This window comes from Glycine max, chromosome 13 (assembly GCF_000004515.6).
Source record: "Glycine max cultivar Williams 82 chromosome 13, Glycine_max_v4.0, whole genome shotgun sequence".
Lineage (NCBI taxonomy): Eukaryota > Viridiplantae > Streptophyta > Magnoliopsida > Fabales > Fabaceae > Glycine > Glycine max.
The window spans coordinates 37220419-37234846 of record NC_038249.2 but is presented as its reverse complement, the minus strand read 5'-3'; the positions used below and the strand labels follow the sequence as shown (position 1 = coordinate 37234846).

General features: G+C 32.2%; 1 protein-coding gene across 1 annotated transcript; it reads left to right on the top strand.

The window, feature by feature from the left end:
* Positions 1-777: 777 nt before the first annotated feature.
* On the top strand, positions 778-9624 carry LOC100776578 (probable serine/threonine-protein kinase At1g54610). The gene is made up of 9 exons (XM_003543194.4): positions 778-1186; positions 1554-2101; positions 3105-3389; positions 3816-4133; positions 4393-4620; positions 5104-5204; positions 5761-5875; positions 8387-8857; positions 9050-9624. Exons 2-9 carry the CDS (start codon positions 1685-1687, stop codon positions 9251-9253), a joined length of 2139 nt encoding a protein of 712 aa, XP_003543242.1. The 5' UTR covers positions 778-1186; positions 1554-1684; the 3' UTR covers positions 9254-9624.
* The last annotated feature ends 4804 nt before the right edge of the window (positions 9625-14428 follow it).

Below are 14428 nucleotides of genomic sequence, written 5' to 3'. Positions count from 1 at the left end.
TTTTTATTCTTCATAAAATTTGAAAATTTTAATAATAATATTATTTTATATTTTAATATCTTAATTTCAATACATTCTAAATGAAATCATACTAGTAAAAGAAAATCTTCAAAAAAAATACTTAGTACATGTTCCTAAAACCTATAGTCATAAAAAAGTCCTAGATATAAATTAAAAAGATTGTTTTTTTAAGTATATAATAGGAAAAAAAACATTTTGCAATACTTAAGTTTGAAAAATACTTCACAAACAAAGAATCATCTTCAGATACAATACTTATAATTTCATCAACATATATTTATATTAACTTTGGGAATATTTTTATAATATCATTTAATTACATATTTTTATATAGGATATGTTTATTAACTCTTATAACAATTATTAAAAATATTCTCAATTTTTTGACACAAAATCATAAATATTTTATAAACAAAAAAATTTGTTCCAATTGAATAAAAAATGACTTCTTTTTAGTATTTTTTATAGAAACTATTAGTAATTAAACCCTTTTTCCCGACTGACAAACTCTAAGTATAACTGAGGTTTGATTTTTCAAGGATTATGAAATCTAATTGTTCTTTTTCAATCAGAGTTTAAACTCAAAATTAAATCCTAATTATTTTTATCAATAAAAATTAAAACTATGTATCAAATTTATATCGACTAATGTACTTTATTCAAGGAACCGAGATACACCGTAATACATTGAACTCTAGTTTAACTCACTAAACACATTACTACTGTTTGGTACTGGCGCGTGGGTGTGTAGCATGAAGAAGAAGAATGTCTTGATGCACTGTGCTTTGACACTTCCTCTCTCTTCACAGAAAGCTGCTGTGCAGGGGACACTCCCTCTTCGCAACATAAATATGCGCCGCGACAACATTAAATATATATATTTTTTCCCTAAGTTTACTCTTTTATTAATTTGTTTTACGTAAAATAATAATTGAATATGTATATAGTTTTTCTTTTACCACGTTAGTTCCATTTCTTCATCTTCCAAAACACACTCCACGGTTCTCTCAACCCTGTTTGCCATTTTGGCCTAGATCCATGGCTTCCTTCATCAACATATGCTTCTCTTGCTGAGTTTCAATGCTACCCTTTTCCACTCTTACCCTTTGGGTGCTTGGAAAATCTGCAGGAGCTCTATATCAAATTGGAAATCCACTTTCACAAGGTTCTTAGGATCTGGGTATTGTTGTAAATTTGCTAGCTTTGATATCTTCTGGATTGCAAATTAGCAGGTTTTGCACTTGGAAAATTGTTATGCTGTCAAGTAACTCTCGTTCTCAAGTTATCATTGTTTTTGCTTCAACTGGGTAGAGCAAAGTAGTGATTTTCAGGTTTTTGAGGTTTGATTTGTTGAATTTGAGGGTTTCACTGCTAGTTAGATTGTGCATCCTCTTGGGGTTTTATGGATGGGTTGTGTGTTATGCTTGCTGATTTGTGACCAAATTTCGGTTGAGATGAATACTAGGTTGCTACTGTAGCTAATATTATGTTTTTTTTTTTTTTTTTTTTTTGTGTGTGTGACATTTGATAAGAGTTGTGGCTGAGTTTGGTGGTTATGGGCACTGAAGAAGAGGATAATAGGATAGAATAATGGAAATGGAATTAGATTGGTGAACATTGAGATTGGAGCTTGGTTTTGTGAGAGGGTTGGTTGGTGTGCATAATGGGTTGCATGTGTTGCAAGCCCTCTGCCATTGAAGATAGTAAGGAGAGTCCAAGGGAGCGTTTATCGAGCAAGTCCGACAAGTCCGTGTCGGACTTGCGTGTGTCTAGGGGGACTTCATCGAGGAGGGAGGAAGCCTTCTGGCTAAAGGATAGATATGATAACAATGATGGAAGAGCTGCATTAATTGATAAGCAAGGGAATGGTTCTGTTAGGGTGCAAGGTGAGAGTTTTGAAAGGAAGAGGGAGAAAATGGAATATACTGTTGCTCAACATCCAGGGATTGGTAGTGTTCCTAAGGCCATGGAAGGTGAGCAGGTTGCAGCAGGATGGCCCTCATGGCTGGCAGCAGTGGCTGGAGAGGCTATCAAGGGATGGCTGCCACGCCGTGCAGATTCTTTTGAGAAGTTGGATAAAGTATGCTTCTTTCATTGATCTGGGTTCTTAATTACATTGTGACAATGCTTTGGTTTGATGTAGATAATTTGCTTTTCCCTACCTTGCTTGCTTATTGTTTTTGCAATTGTCAGTAGAGTATTGATTTAAATGTTAAAAAAATTAATAAATTTTATTTAATTATGTGATGTTAATTTTTCCCTGACCTTTTTGTCCCAACTTTTGATTTAATTATATACATTTCAAAAATCCACTCTATGCCTGTGATGGCAATGTGGAGAAGGAGAGACCAAGGGCCTACTTAATTTAAAGTTATTTTTTTCTATGTTGTGTTTTCATTTCCTGTAAAAAAATGTCAAAATTAGAAAAAATAAAAAAACTGAAAACAATGTGCCATTTTTTGTAATTATTAGTGAAAAGTGAGAAGAAAAAAAAAACATTTTCCTTAAGCCAGTCAGGCCCCAAGTGTTGTTTTAACCATCTCCATTGCAAATTATTGAAAACAGGAAGCATAGTGAAGACAACTTTGTAATTATTGGTGAAATTTATAAACTGATTTTTAAAAGCAAACAAACAAACACACCCTACCCTGACTTCCCCATTACTTTCTTTGATTTTAATTACAAATGTTGCCGTGATGCTTGGCTGATTTCTCATCCCCCAGCCCCCCATTTAACTAATGTACCTAGTATTTGTATTATTGATCTTTGTGATCTCATTAACATTTAACACAATTCTGGAATTTTATTAATGATTGAATTTAAATTTGAAATACTAATGATGTTATGCTTCTTTATGCCACTGCCACTTTTGTTTGTATGTCATATATTCTTGAATTCATGCTCTAATGTATTTCTGATAAAATTAAGTTAGAATAGAGACTTGTGTACTTGTAATTTTCCGATATTTCCAGTTATCTTTCTCCATGATTTCAGGTTACTTCAATGTGAATACATTATACATCTCCTGTATGCTTTGGGGCCATGAATGATAAATTGATAACTTTTTTCTCTCTGATGTGCAGATTGGACAGGGAACTTATAGCAATGTTTATAGAGCTCGTGATCTTGAACAAAGAAAGATTGTTGCTTTGAAAAAAGTGAGATTTGATAATCTTGAGCCTGAGAGTGTTCGCTTCATGGCAAGGGAAATTCACATTCTACGTAGGCTCAATCATCCAAATGTCATAAAACTGGAAGGCTTGGTTACATCAAGGATGTCTTGCAGCTTATACCTTGTTTTTGAGTACATGGAGCATGACTTGGCTGGGCTTGCATCACATCCTGGGCTGAAGTTTACAGAAGCACAGGTAATTTGTGAAGCATCCTTATGTTCTATTTCCCTCTGCCCATTTTATTGCAAAATGCAAATGTAACCTACCATATGTTCTAGGGAGAATATTGCTGCCACTAATTTTTATTTGATGTGATATTCACCAATTTTTTTTTCTATCCTGATGTTTGTACTTTTATGCTAATAACTGGTACTCCTATTTACTTCCTAAATGAGTTTAATGAAATTTAATTCCTGTTTTCTTTTGCCATTGAATAGAATAGAAAGAAAGAAAAGGAATCATCAAGTTTTAATTATTTCTTTGAGTTTGTAAAGTAAACTATTAAAATTTAGAGGAAGAAGCTTAATGAAAAACAAAGATAAACCTTGTTAGAAACAGAATGCTACAAGACAAATAAAAAATAAATCTTACAGGATTTAATTTCCTATTGGAACTTTGCAGGTTAAATGTTACATGCAACAACTTTTACGTGGACTTGATCACTGCCACAGCTGTGGTGTACTTCACCGTGACATTAAGGGTTCCAATCTTTTGATTGATAACAGTGGGATATTGAAAATTGCAGACTTTGGTTTGGCAAGCTTTTTTGATCCCAATCAAGCTCAGCCACTGACAAGCCGAGTTGTCACTCTTTGGTATAGGCCACCAGAGCTTTTGCTTGGAGCCACTTATTATGGCACTGCTGTGGATTTATGGAGTACAGGTTGCATACTTGCTGAGCTGTATGCAGGCAAGCCTATAATGCCTGGAAGAACTGAGGTATGAGAGCTTAGATGATTTAGTTCAAATGTGGTATTTCAGCATTTTCCTTCTTTTCATCCGTTCAAAATAACTTTGGTGTACTGTGAAAATTTGTTCTTTACAATTGGAAGAATAAAATATTGGTAGTAGGTGAAAATAAACCAATTCATAAAAAATGTTATTCACAATATTCTGTTCATGTCATTTTGTGTTGTTATGCATAAGCAGCTTGGTTGTATTAGAAAATTATTAGAAACTACAATTTTCTGTCTTGTAGGTGGAGCAATTGCATAAAATTTTTAAACTTTGTGGTTCACCTTCTGAGGACTATTGGAGAAAATCAAAGTTGCCTCATGCAACAATATTTAAGCCTCAACAACCCTATAGGCGATGTGTTTCTGAAACGTTCAAGGAGTTTCCTGCACCTGCAATAGAATTGATAGAGATCCTTTTGTCCATAGATCCTGCTGATCGTGGAACCTCAGCATCTGCTTTGAATAGTGAGGTGTGAAATTCTTGAGTGTCTTTTATATTATCCTTTTTTTTTCAATTCAAGGCAACTCTATCAACACACTGAGAGTCTGAGAGATGATGTTCATGTTGGTGTTGGGAAAACCATCGGTTTAACTTATTTTCCAAATTTATGTTGTGGGTTCCTTTATAAATTGCCAACTAGAAATGGTTTTCTGACATCTTTGTGCATATATGTATCATCTTATAAATAAATCCCTGCCCCTGTACTGTATCATCTCTTTATCTTGTGTAGAACTGTAAATATAGACTAGTATTATCTCCACCTCAACCTTAATATGGTAGGAAATTAACTTGTATAACATCAAATTGATGTGTTTATCAATTGTTGGTTGGTAGTTACTCAGTATCTCATACTCAACTAAAGTTTTGCAGTGAATTTATGGTAGTAGAATACTGTTTTCAAACTTCAGTATGCACCGCTCTTGACTCACCTATTGGTTTACTTGTAATTTAGTTCTTCTCAACCAAGCCTCTACCTTGTGATCCCTCAAGCTTACCAAAGTATCCTCCTAGCAAAGAATTTGATGCCAAAGTTCGGGATGAAGAAGCTAGAAGGTGTGTTCAATTTTGGTGTGGAATTACAGTTGTTTATATTCAGTATTGCCAAATGTATTATAATAATTGCACTTTTGAAGGGTGTGCATCTTTTAGATCATCTAACTAAACAGTCCATGCCATTGTTGTTGCATCTATTTTTGTCCAAAATTTTGGTTTTCTTTTCAAAATGCAATGGGCTTCATATGCAATGATTAACTTTGGGTAAATGGAAGAAGGGAATCTTCTGGTATTTGTTTAAAATAACCTTCCACACGTTTTGTTGTTTTTCTTTTTCATTCGTTGCACATATAGTGTGGCTGCCTAAACACAGTAAAAGTTACATATAGAGCAGAGGATAATATTTTTTTAATGTTCCTTATGATTCACGATATGAGTGTATACAGAAGTTATCAATAAGTCCAGCTGAAATATATCCGGTTCTTAAAATCAGACTGGTTCTTATTTAGTTCTATTATAATGTTCACATGGGTTCTTTTATTCATTTTCCTCGAGTGCTTGCTTATAAAGGTAAGTGTTAGAATTTTGCTTATGGTTTTGGTTATGATGTTTGCAGACAAGGAGCAGCAGGAAGCAAGGGCCAGAGACATGATATTGAGAGAAGAGGTGCAAGAGAATCACGAGCCATTCCTGCACCTGATGCCAATGCTGAACTGGTCTTGTCAATACAGGTATGTTAATTGTTAGTTGTTATACTAACCAATCTAGCTCATGGAGATTTGTCGTTGCCGTTTATGTATGATATTGTTCCTTTTGCTGAGATCAGTTAATCTTTAAATTACATGAATATCTTTTTCAGAATAAACTTTTTCTTGATGCATCCAATTTAATGTGTGGCATTTTTTTTGGAGAAACAATGAAAAGATTTATTGTGTTTGCCTCTACGTTTCTGACTCATGTATGAGAGGATTTTCATGTCAAATAGAGCAAAAGATTGTAGCTTCTGTCAGACGCAGATCAGGTTGTTTTAAATGTGCTTCCAAACATGCAGTTATCCCACTAGGTGGACTGCATCTTAGGAGTTGAACTGAAAAAAGTAAAAATAAGAGAGATATTAAAGTTTTCTTATGCATTTATAAATTAATTCCTAAAGGAGGCTTTTTTGAAGCACCTCTTGCTATTTCACAACTTGGTAAATCTGTGCAAAAGTGCACATTGAATAAGATGAAAACTATTAACTACTGTACACTCTTCTGCCAAGTACTGCCATGTCCTTGGAATCTGTTATGGTTTTCCTCTTTTACTGAGTTCCGAATATTTATATTATTTTCCTGATAATTACTGAATTTCTTTCAGTTTCCCTTTTGGAATACCTTTATAATGTGTTTGGATGGAGCAATTCAGAAGAGGAATTCATTTTTTCATGGAATTTAAAATGATTCATGATAAAATAGCTTGTTTGGATAAAATATTTGAAAGGAGATTTAATTTTTGGTATTTTTATGAATCATTTTGATTGACTAAAACAGTGAGATTTCAAATTCTCTTAAAAAATATAACATTTGAAATTCTTTTTTCGGAGATGTTCACTCTAACTTACATTCTTGCTCACGACTCTTTCTCGCTCAATACTCACAACTACGGGTGACCAAAGTTTTTACGGCCGATATCGACATAAGTTATTTTTCACTAACGTTGGTCGAGGTTTTTTCGGTCATAATTTTTTTGTATGATGTCAACCAAAGCTATTTTTTGTCGATATCGGCTAAAATTTTTTTTAGATGATGTTGGTTAGGATTATTTTCTCACTGACGTTAGTCATGGGAATTTTTTGCTGACGTCGGTCAAAGATTTTTTTGGCCGTTGTCGTCCAGGTTTTTTCAGTTGATGTTGACCAATGATTTTTTTTGCCGACGTTGGCTAGATTTTTATGGCCGACATCGGTTATGGCTAACTTTTGAATAGACTACTGCTAGGGTTTTTCAGTCGACATCAGCCAAAACTATTTTTAGCCAATATTGGCTAGGGTTATTTTTCAGCCGATGTTAACTATGGTGTTTTGGCTGATGTCAACTAGATTTTCTTAGCTGACATCAAATTTTTTTGCTAACATCGACTAGGATTTTCTGACTGACATCGGCTAGAGTTATTTTTTAACCACATTAGCTAGGTTTTTTGGTTGATGTTGGCTAGGATTTTTTTTACTAATACCAACTAGGTATTTTTGACCGACATCAAGCATGATTATTTTTAGTCGACATCGACTGGGTTCTTACAGTCGATGTTCACTAGAGTTTTTTTGGTCAACATCAGTCAAAGTTATTTTTTAGCCAACATTAGTCAAGGCTATTTTATAGCCGATGTTGGGTAGGGTTTTTTGTCCTACATTGGTTAGGGCTATTTCTTAGCCAACTTTGACCAATGATGTTTTTCGGCCGATATCGGGTAGGTTTTATTGGTCGACATCGACCAAGTTATTTTTTAGCCGATGTTGGATAAATTTTTTTGTCAACACCTGCTAGGACTTTTTAGGTCGACATTGGCTAAAAATAGTCTTGGTCCATGTCGTTCGAAAAGACCCTAGCCGATGTCGGCCAAACAAACCCTAACCAACGTTGGTAAAGAAACCTAGTCAACATCGGCTGAAAAATAGACTCAACCAATGTTAGTCGAAAAATAGTCCCGACTGACGTCAGCTGTCAAGTATTCTTGACATACTTTGACAAAAAACGTTATTTGATGTCGACCGAAAAATAGTTTTGGTTGATGTTGGTTTAAAAACATTAGTGGTTGTGGTCAGACAAAACAACCCTAGTTAAAATTATCAATATTTTGTATTTTTAAATTATTAAAAATTGAAAAATATTTTTTAATTAATATTTTAAAATTAGATTGTGTTTGTTTTCTATAAAGTTTAATATTAAAATTTCATCTATTTAAAATATAAAATTGAAATTTTGCATATGGAGGAAGTTGAATTACCCTATCCAAATAAAAAATTTAAAATTGAAGAAATTTGAATTAATTTATCCAAATAAAACATTTTAAAAAATGAAGAAAAATAAAATAAAAGCAATTCAAATTCTAGGCATTTCAAATTCCCTGAAATTTTGAAATTCTTGATCCAAACACAAAGTTATCTTTTCTGCATTCTGTGTACTCATTCATTTTTTTTTTTTTCCACATCTCATTTGTTTTTCATATAGTTGAAAGCAATGATATCCTCTTTTTTTATTTTGTAGAAGAGACAAGGGCAGGCCAATTCTCAGAGTAGGAGTGAGAAGTTTAACCCTCATCCTGAAGAAGTTGCTTCTGGATTTCCCATTGATCCCCCTAGACCATCACAAGCTGCAGGATTAATTGCAGATCCCCCGGTTCATCAACATAAAAGATCCTCCCATTCAGGTCCACTGACCCACCGTGCGGCATGGGCTAATAAAGCCGGGAAGAACCAGGAAGATGCTCCAAAGATTTCAATGGGGGGTGACTTATCAACAGTATCGGGCTTAGTTGCAGCAAGGAGGAGTATGTTGTCTGACGATCGCAGAGAATGGTCTGGATCATCACAAGCAGAGGCCCCAAAACTAATAAGCAGGTTCCCAGGATCCTTCAAGGAGGCTTCTGAGTCAATGATGCAACAGGATCAGAAGCATCATGCACATGCTCCTCAAAAGGAAGAGGGGAGAGGCAGCCGCAACAAAGACTCAAATCTTGTAAGTAGTTGCACTTTCTCCCTTGCCTACCTTCTCTATACATATAGTCAACTACGTGTCGGAGTGGATGTTGGGTGGACATGACCCAGCAGGACATTAGTCTATTTCTATCTTGATATTCACAGCTTGGTTAGAGTTTTGTCTTTTGCTTGCTTGCTTGCTTACTCTATTATCTTTTTCACAATCCTGCAGGTTGGTTATGGCTCCAAGGGTCATAAAATTCATTATTCTGGTCCTCTGCTAGTTCCATCAAGCAACCATGACCAGATGTTGAAGGACCACGACCGCCAAATCCAAGAGGCGGTTCGAAGAGCACGACTAGACAAGGCAAAGATGAGAAGACTCCAAGCTGAAGGGAGCCAGATATCCAATTCATTATTTGTTTCTGGTCGTTGAGTTATAGAACCCGATGCTGCAAAGCATCATTAAGAATATTTGATTCTTTTATTTTGCCTGTACAGGGAGTTAGCATCCCCCCTGTGGCCATGTTAGGTAACTCTAACTCAGAAATCTTCCCTCCACTTTATCACAGCACGTGTATTTTCCTTCCACTTATATGGTCATTCTTGCAAAGCTTATCAACCTTAAGCTGTAGTAGAATACTGGGGGACCTTGTCTTCCTTGTGTTTAACTTATGATAGAGTAATTATCACTGGGAAGATGGATATGTATATTTGTGTACTCTCTTTTTGTCACTTGCCCCATGTCTCCGAGATGCATTTTGGTACGTCAGTACATGATTGAATATAGCCACTTGTCATGTGGTATACAGTCTCTCCTTGCTTCCTTACTATTTTATTCTAGATTATAAAATGAAATTAACAGAAAATTCCAAAGCTTGTAAGGTGTGTGAAATTGGGTGGCAATCATTTTTGGACATACATAACAAAGAGATCTTTTAAGGATTTTTACTGCAATTTCTGTAAATAACAAAGTGGGCCTAAAATGAATTAGCACAAGTTATTTAAGGGGATTTCAAATTGAGTGATCTAATGAAATGATCTGATAATTTTAAAGAAATTAAAGGATATTTACTGTAATTTCTGTCAATAACAAAGTGGGCCTGAATTCAAAGGAGATTTGAGTGGCTATTAACCTAAAATTTATTTGAGAGGATTTCAATCAAACTGAGTCTAGTTACTTATCTCAAGAGTACTCAAATTCCTCCAAATTCAAAAGTTTTCTTTGTTAGGCCTAATTCCTAACATTGCATTTAGTCCTATTGGTAGATTTTACAATTGGGCTTAGAGCTCAGTGTATCCTCGGGTTTAGAGTCTAAATGAGCTAAGTCACGTTTTTCTTTTTTATAAGTAAAACTTTATTAAAAACAGAGTATAAGAGTGAGTGTAAGAGCAAGTGCAATGGGGGTTCTTAAAAATTGGCACACGGTATTTTAGAATTGATGCTCATTACTAATTCGCATTAGAGAGAATCTGAAATAGGAATCCTGTGCTTATACAAGTACCGGTTCTTAATCTTGATGTGGGCCACATTTTCCAGAGATGGGTAACTCTTTACATAAAAAAATTACAAGCTTAAAATTTAAAATATATGCTGCACTAGTTTTGTAGAGATGCTGGGTCAGAGAGATTGAAATTTTATGAGATGCTTAATTGGAAAAAGTAAAAATAGTAAAGTGTACAAATGAGACACGTTTAAGAACTCAGAGAAATCCTGCATTTGAGATTGTCTGAGTCTAATATGATTACATCAACTTTACAAGGTTAAATCAAAGAGAGAAGTAAAGACAAACTATAAGATCAACACAACAATTAAAGAGGAAAAAAAAACATTGAACTGTAGTCTTAAGTTATGTTCATGATCTAATTTTTATGAAGTCCAAAACACTATTAAATTTGAAGGAAATGCACTAAAACAAAACAAAAATGTTATGCATAATTCACATATACCATACTGTAACATGCTAAATTTGACACAACTTTTTCTAAAAAAACAAAGTTAAACTAGATATAATGAGTAGAAATATTATTAAGACTCCAAAATACGATCAAATCATGTATAAATTGCATTTATCATAAAAATTATTAAAATAAAACTCCAATTATAATAAAAAAAACAGCACTAAAATACTTGTAAAATCTAAATCTTTTTTTAGCCACTAAAAAAAACTAGCCAGCATCTAGGCGGAAATGGTCCAATCCAGGAGGTAGATCATCCAAGAGAGACAAATAATTGATGTCGTGTGGGACTGTTAGCATTTACAGAGTGAATATAGGAACTTGTGGTTGCACATATCCGTGGGGTACAGATTAATTTATTTCGGTGACCCAAAAAAGATAGTTATTAATAAAAATAAATAAATGTCGTATTATTGTAGTGACAAAAGTTTTTATCCAGTAGCTTTTATAAATAGGTAGTGTTATGGAAAGGAATTATTTTACATTGTTATAAGATGAAGGTTGATCAAAAAGAATTATTTTACATTGAAATATAATAATTACTACAATCATTCTTTTTTAAATCAGACGGGGTACATATTAAAAAAATCCTCAATTTGTAAAAACATGAGTATACGTTAATTAAATTCGTACGAAAATTCATGAACAATGAAATAAGTTCAAACTGATAATGCAAAGTTCTGCATGTCAAATCAATGTTGAAATTCAGAGACACTATACGGCTCGAGACTCGAGATTCTCACGTGTATAGATGGTGGAAAATGTTGGGAGCATTTCCCCAAACACGTGTTTATGGTCTTGTTGTGACCCACCACACAAGAAATTAATCAATAACGTACAACAAGTTTATCCACGTACGGCCAGACATGAACCATTTAATTTGAAGAAAATCACCATTAATTTTCTTTCGTTCACCAAACTGTCTCCCTTTGATTTCTTCTCTGTGGACCTCTGGTGTCAATCAACGTGTTTCTTTCCTAACATCTATGGCAGCAATGAACGTCAAATAAGTTATGCTGATCACACGATACTTTATTGGAAAATTTTGGTATAAACCAGCATTGGAAAATATTGGGGTCTTGCATTGCAGATATATATGTACTAATTAAAACACCGATTGTTATATCTATATAAGTTTAGTCTTATATTATCAATAGATATATAAATGTATATGGCTTTCTTTATTGATTTAATTAGTATTAAATTATAATTATACATGCATGTCACACTGTATAAAAATTTAACATAAAAGAAGGTAATCAAATTATAACACTTACACTATTATAAGTTATACAAAATGGATGGGTTGACGAACAGTAACTACACTTTTTGTGTGTCATATACTATACAAATTGAATACCAAAAAGAAAATAATTTAATGAGTCTTATTTAAATTTATTATTATATTAATTTTAATATACGTATCAATGAACTATAAGATAATTTTAGATCAATCTAAAATTTTGAGATATGATCTATATGCGGTAGAACTTTTAATATATTGATAAACTTAGAATTAAAATCATTTAATAAAAAGTTATTAAATAATATAAAAGTAAATGAAACTTATGCATTTCAATCTATAATCTGTAAGCAAAAAGTTCCAATTTATAAATTTAAACTATAAATAGTTTAAGGAAATACAATGGTTGAGTGGTCAAGTTAGGTTGGGTACAGTAATCTTTTTTAAGAGTAACCTTGAAAGGGTTAATATCAAATTTTGTTGAGAACAATTACATAGTTTATGATGATCAAACTAAAATTTAATAACATAATCCATCAAATTTGGAATTATTCTGCAGGTTGAACCCACCCCGATCCTCACAAAAGGAATGGATAAGTTTTGCTCTTGTGAAACCACAAATCTTGCCGGGTTTGTGTTCATTGTTCTCCAAACAAGGTAGATATGTAAAAAAATCAAGAACAGGAGCCAAATATACACTAGGAAAACAATAAAGATTTCAGTAAAAAAAAAAAAAGAAACAATAAAGATCTATATAGTTTAGTTTTTCTTTTCTTCTCTCCCTCCTTCCGTAAAAGAGTGTAAAAAATGTCAGGTAGAAATTAATATATATATATATATATATATATATATATATATATATATATATTATTGTTTATCACATAATACAAGCGTGATAGAATTAAAACTGATTGAATTTTGAAATACATGTACAAAATGAAAAATAACAAAAGTACCAATATAATAAGACATCCAAAAGCAGGCTATTGGCTTCTTGGATGAAAATTATTTATTTTTCTTGTTAAATTTATCGTTTCTTATTTGTTGGTACCTTTTTCTTCTGTTTAATTACAATATTTGATCAAAAGTGGGGACCAATCCGGAAAATAATTATTCGAAGAGTCAAATTCAAAGGTCAATGAATGTTCAAAAAATAAAAACATATTAAAAAAAAAAGTCCTGTCAATGTTTCACATTCACTGAATCACTATAGTTTTCGAGTGGCCAATATTTTTTTGAGAATAACAAATCATATTTATCTTAACCATCGAAATTAAAATTTTAAAAACTTCCAAGATAATCAAATCTAAATTTTTTAAAATTTATGTTTTTAGTTTCTAATTTAATTTTTGATGATCATAGTTTTAAACTTTTTCTTTCATTATCACTTTTAGTCTATATTAACAAATAAAGATATTAACACTTAACACATAATGTAATGACAATAATGATAATATTAATAACTTAGTGATTTGTCATATGAGTCTAACAGGATAATCATGTATAATTTTTGTTGGATAATTTATGTTTTTAATTTCTCATATATTTAGAATAATCGATGACATCAAATTAATTAATCAGAAATTAAAAACAATTTTTAAAAAATATATATGACTATTTCTTTAGATTTTTATTGATTTTTTTATGACTCGACAAGTCACTCAAATTCTATTATTGTTTTTTATTTCCAACCTTCACGTTTTTATGGTTCATTTTTGTTTTTAATTTATGAATTTTTATAAATTGCATATTTTTTAAGGAAAATTCTACATCTTAAACTCTTTCGTTGTGAACTTTTTTTTAATGATTTTTCACTATTATATATATCCTTTTCTTTTATAGAATGAGTTTCTTGATTTGTATAAAACAAAATAATCTTTCTTAGTTCTATTGTCCCAACAAAATTTGGGAATAACATGTTAAAGGTTAGGAAACTTGTAGACCAACACTGCATAAATCATTAAAGACATTGTGAAGTTATATATTTTATTTATCAAGCCAGTATAGTATAATTTGTTGAATAAGGTATGAGAAGTATTGTAAACATATGAATATTTATTTATGATTTTTATGGATTAAAATCTTAATCTATTTTATTTTATTTTATTCGTAATTAGCATATTTAGAGAGTTAAGATCGATTCATTGTTTATTATTTGGCCTACCTACAACAAATTTAGAGGTGATTCTTTTTAATACAAACATCAAAATAAGCACTACTATATTATATACTGTTTAAATTTTCATGTTTAGTTTCTTAGTTTCATCTTTGAAATCTTAAAATTTGTCAGAGATTTTAAGTTGTTTGACTTGTTTCCTTCTGTATGTATCACGATTAACGAGAATACTAAACATTTTTTTGGTTACAGAACACTAAATATCTAAATTAATTGATACATATTTGTTTTAA

Excerpts from the sequence above, each read along its gene's own strand:
- LOC100776578 (XM_003543194.4), top strand. The coding sequence starts at position 1,685 with ATGGGTTGCATGTGTTGCAAGCCCTCTGCCATTGAAGATAGTAAGGAG. Across the intron at positions 2,102-3,104 it reads CTTTTGAGAAGTTGGATAAA|ATTGGACAGGGAACTTATAG; the intron begins GTATGCTTCTTT and ends TCTGATGTGCAG. Across the intron at positions 5,876-8,386 it reads AACTGGTCTTGTCAATACAG|AAGAGACAAGGGCAGGCCAA; the intron begins GTATGTTAATTG and ends TTTATTTTGTAG.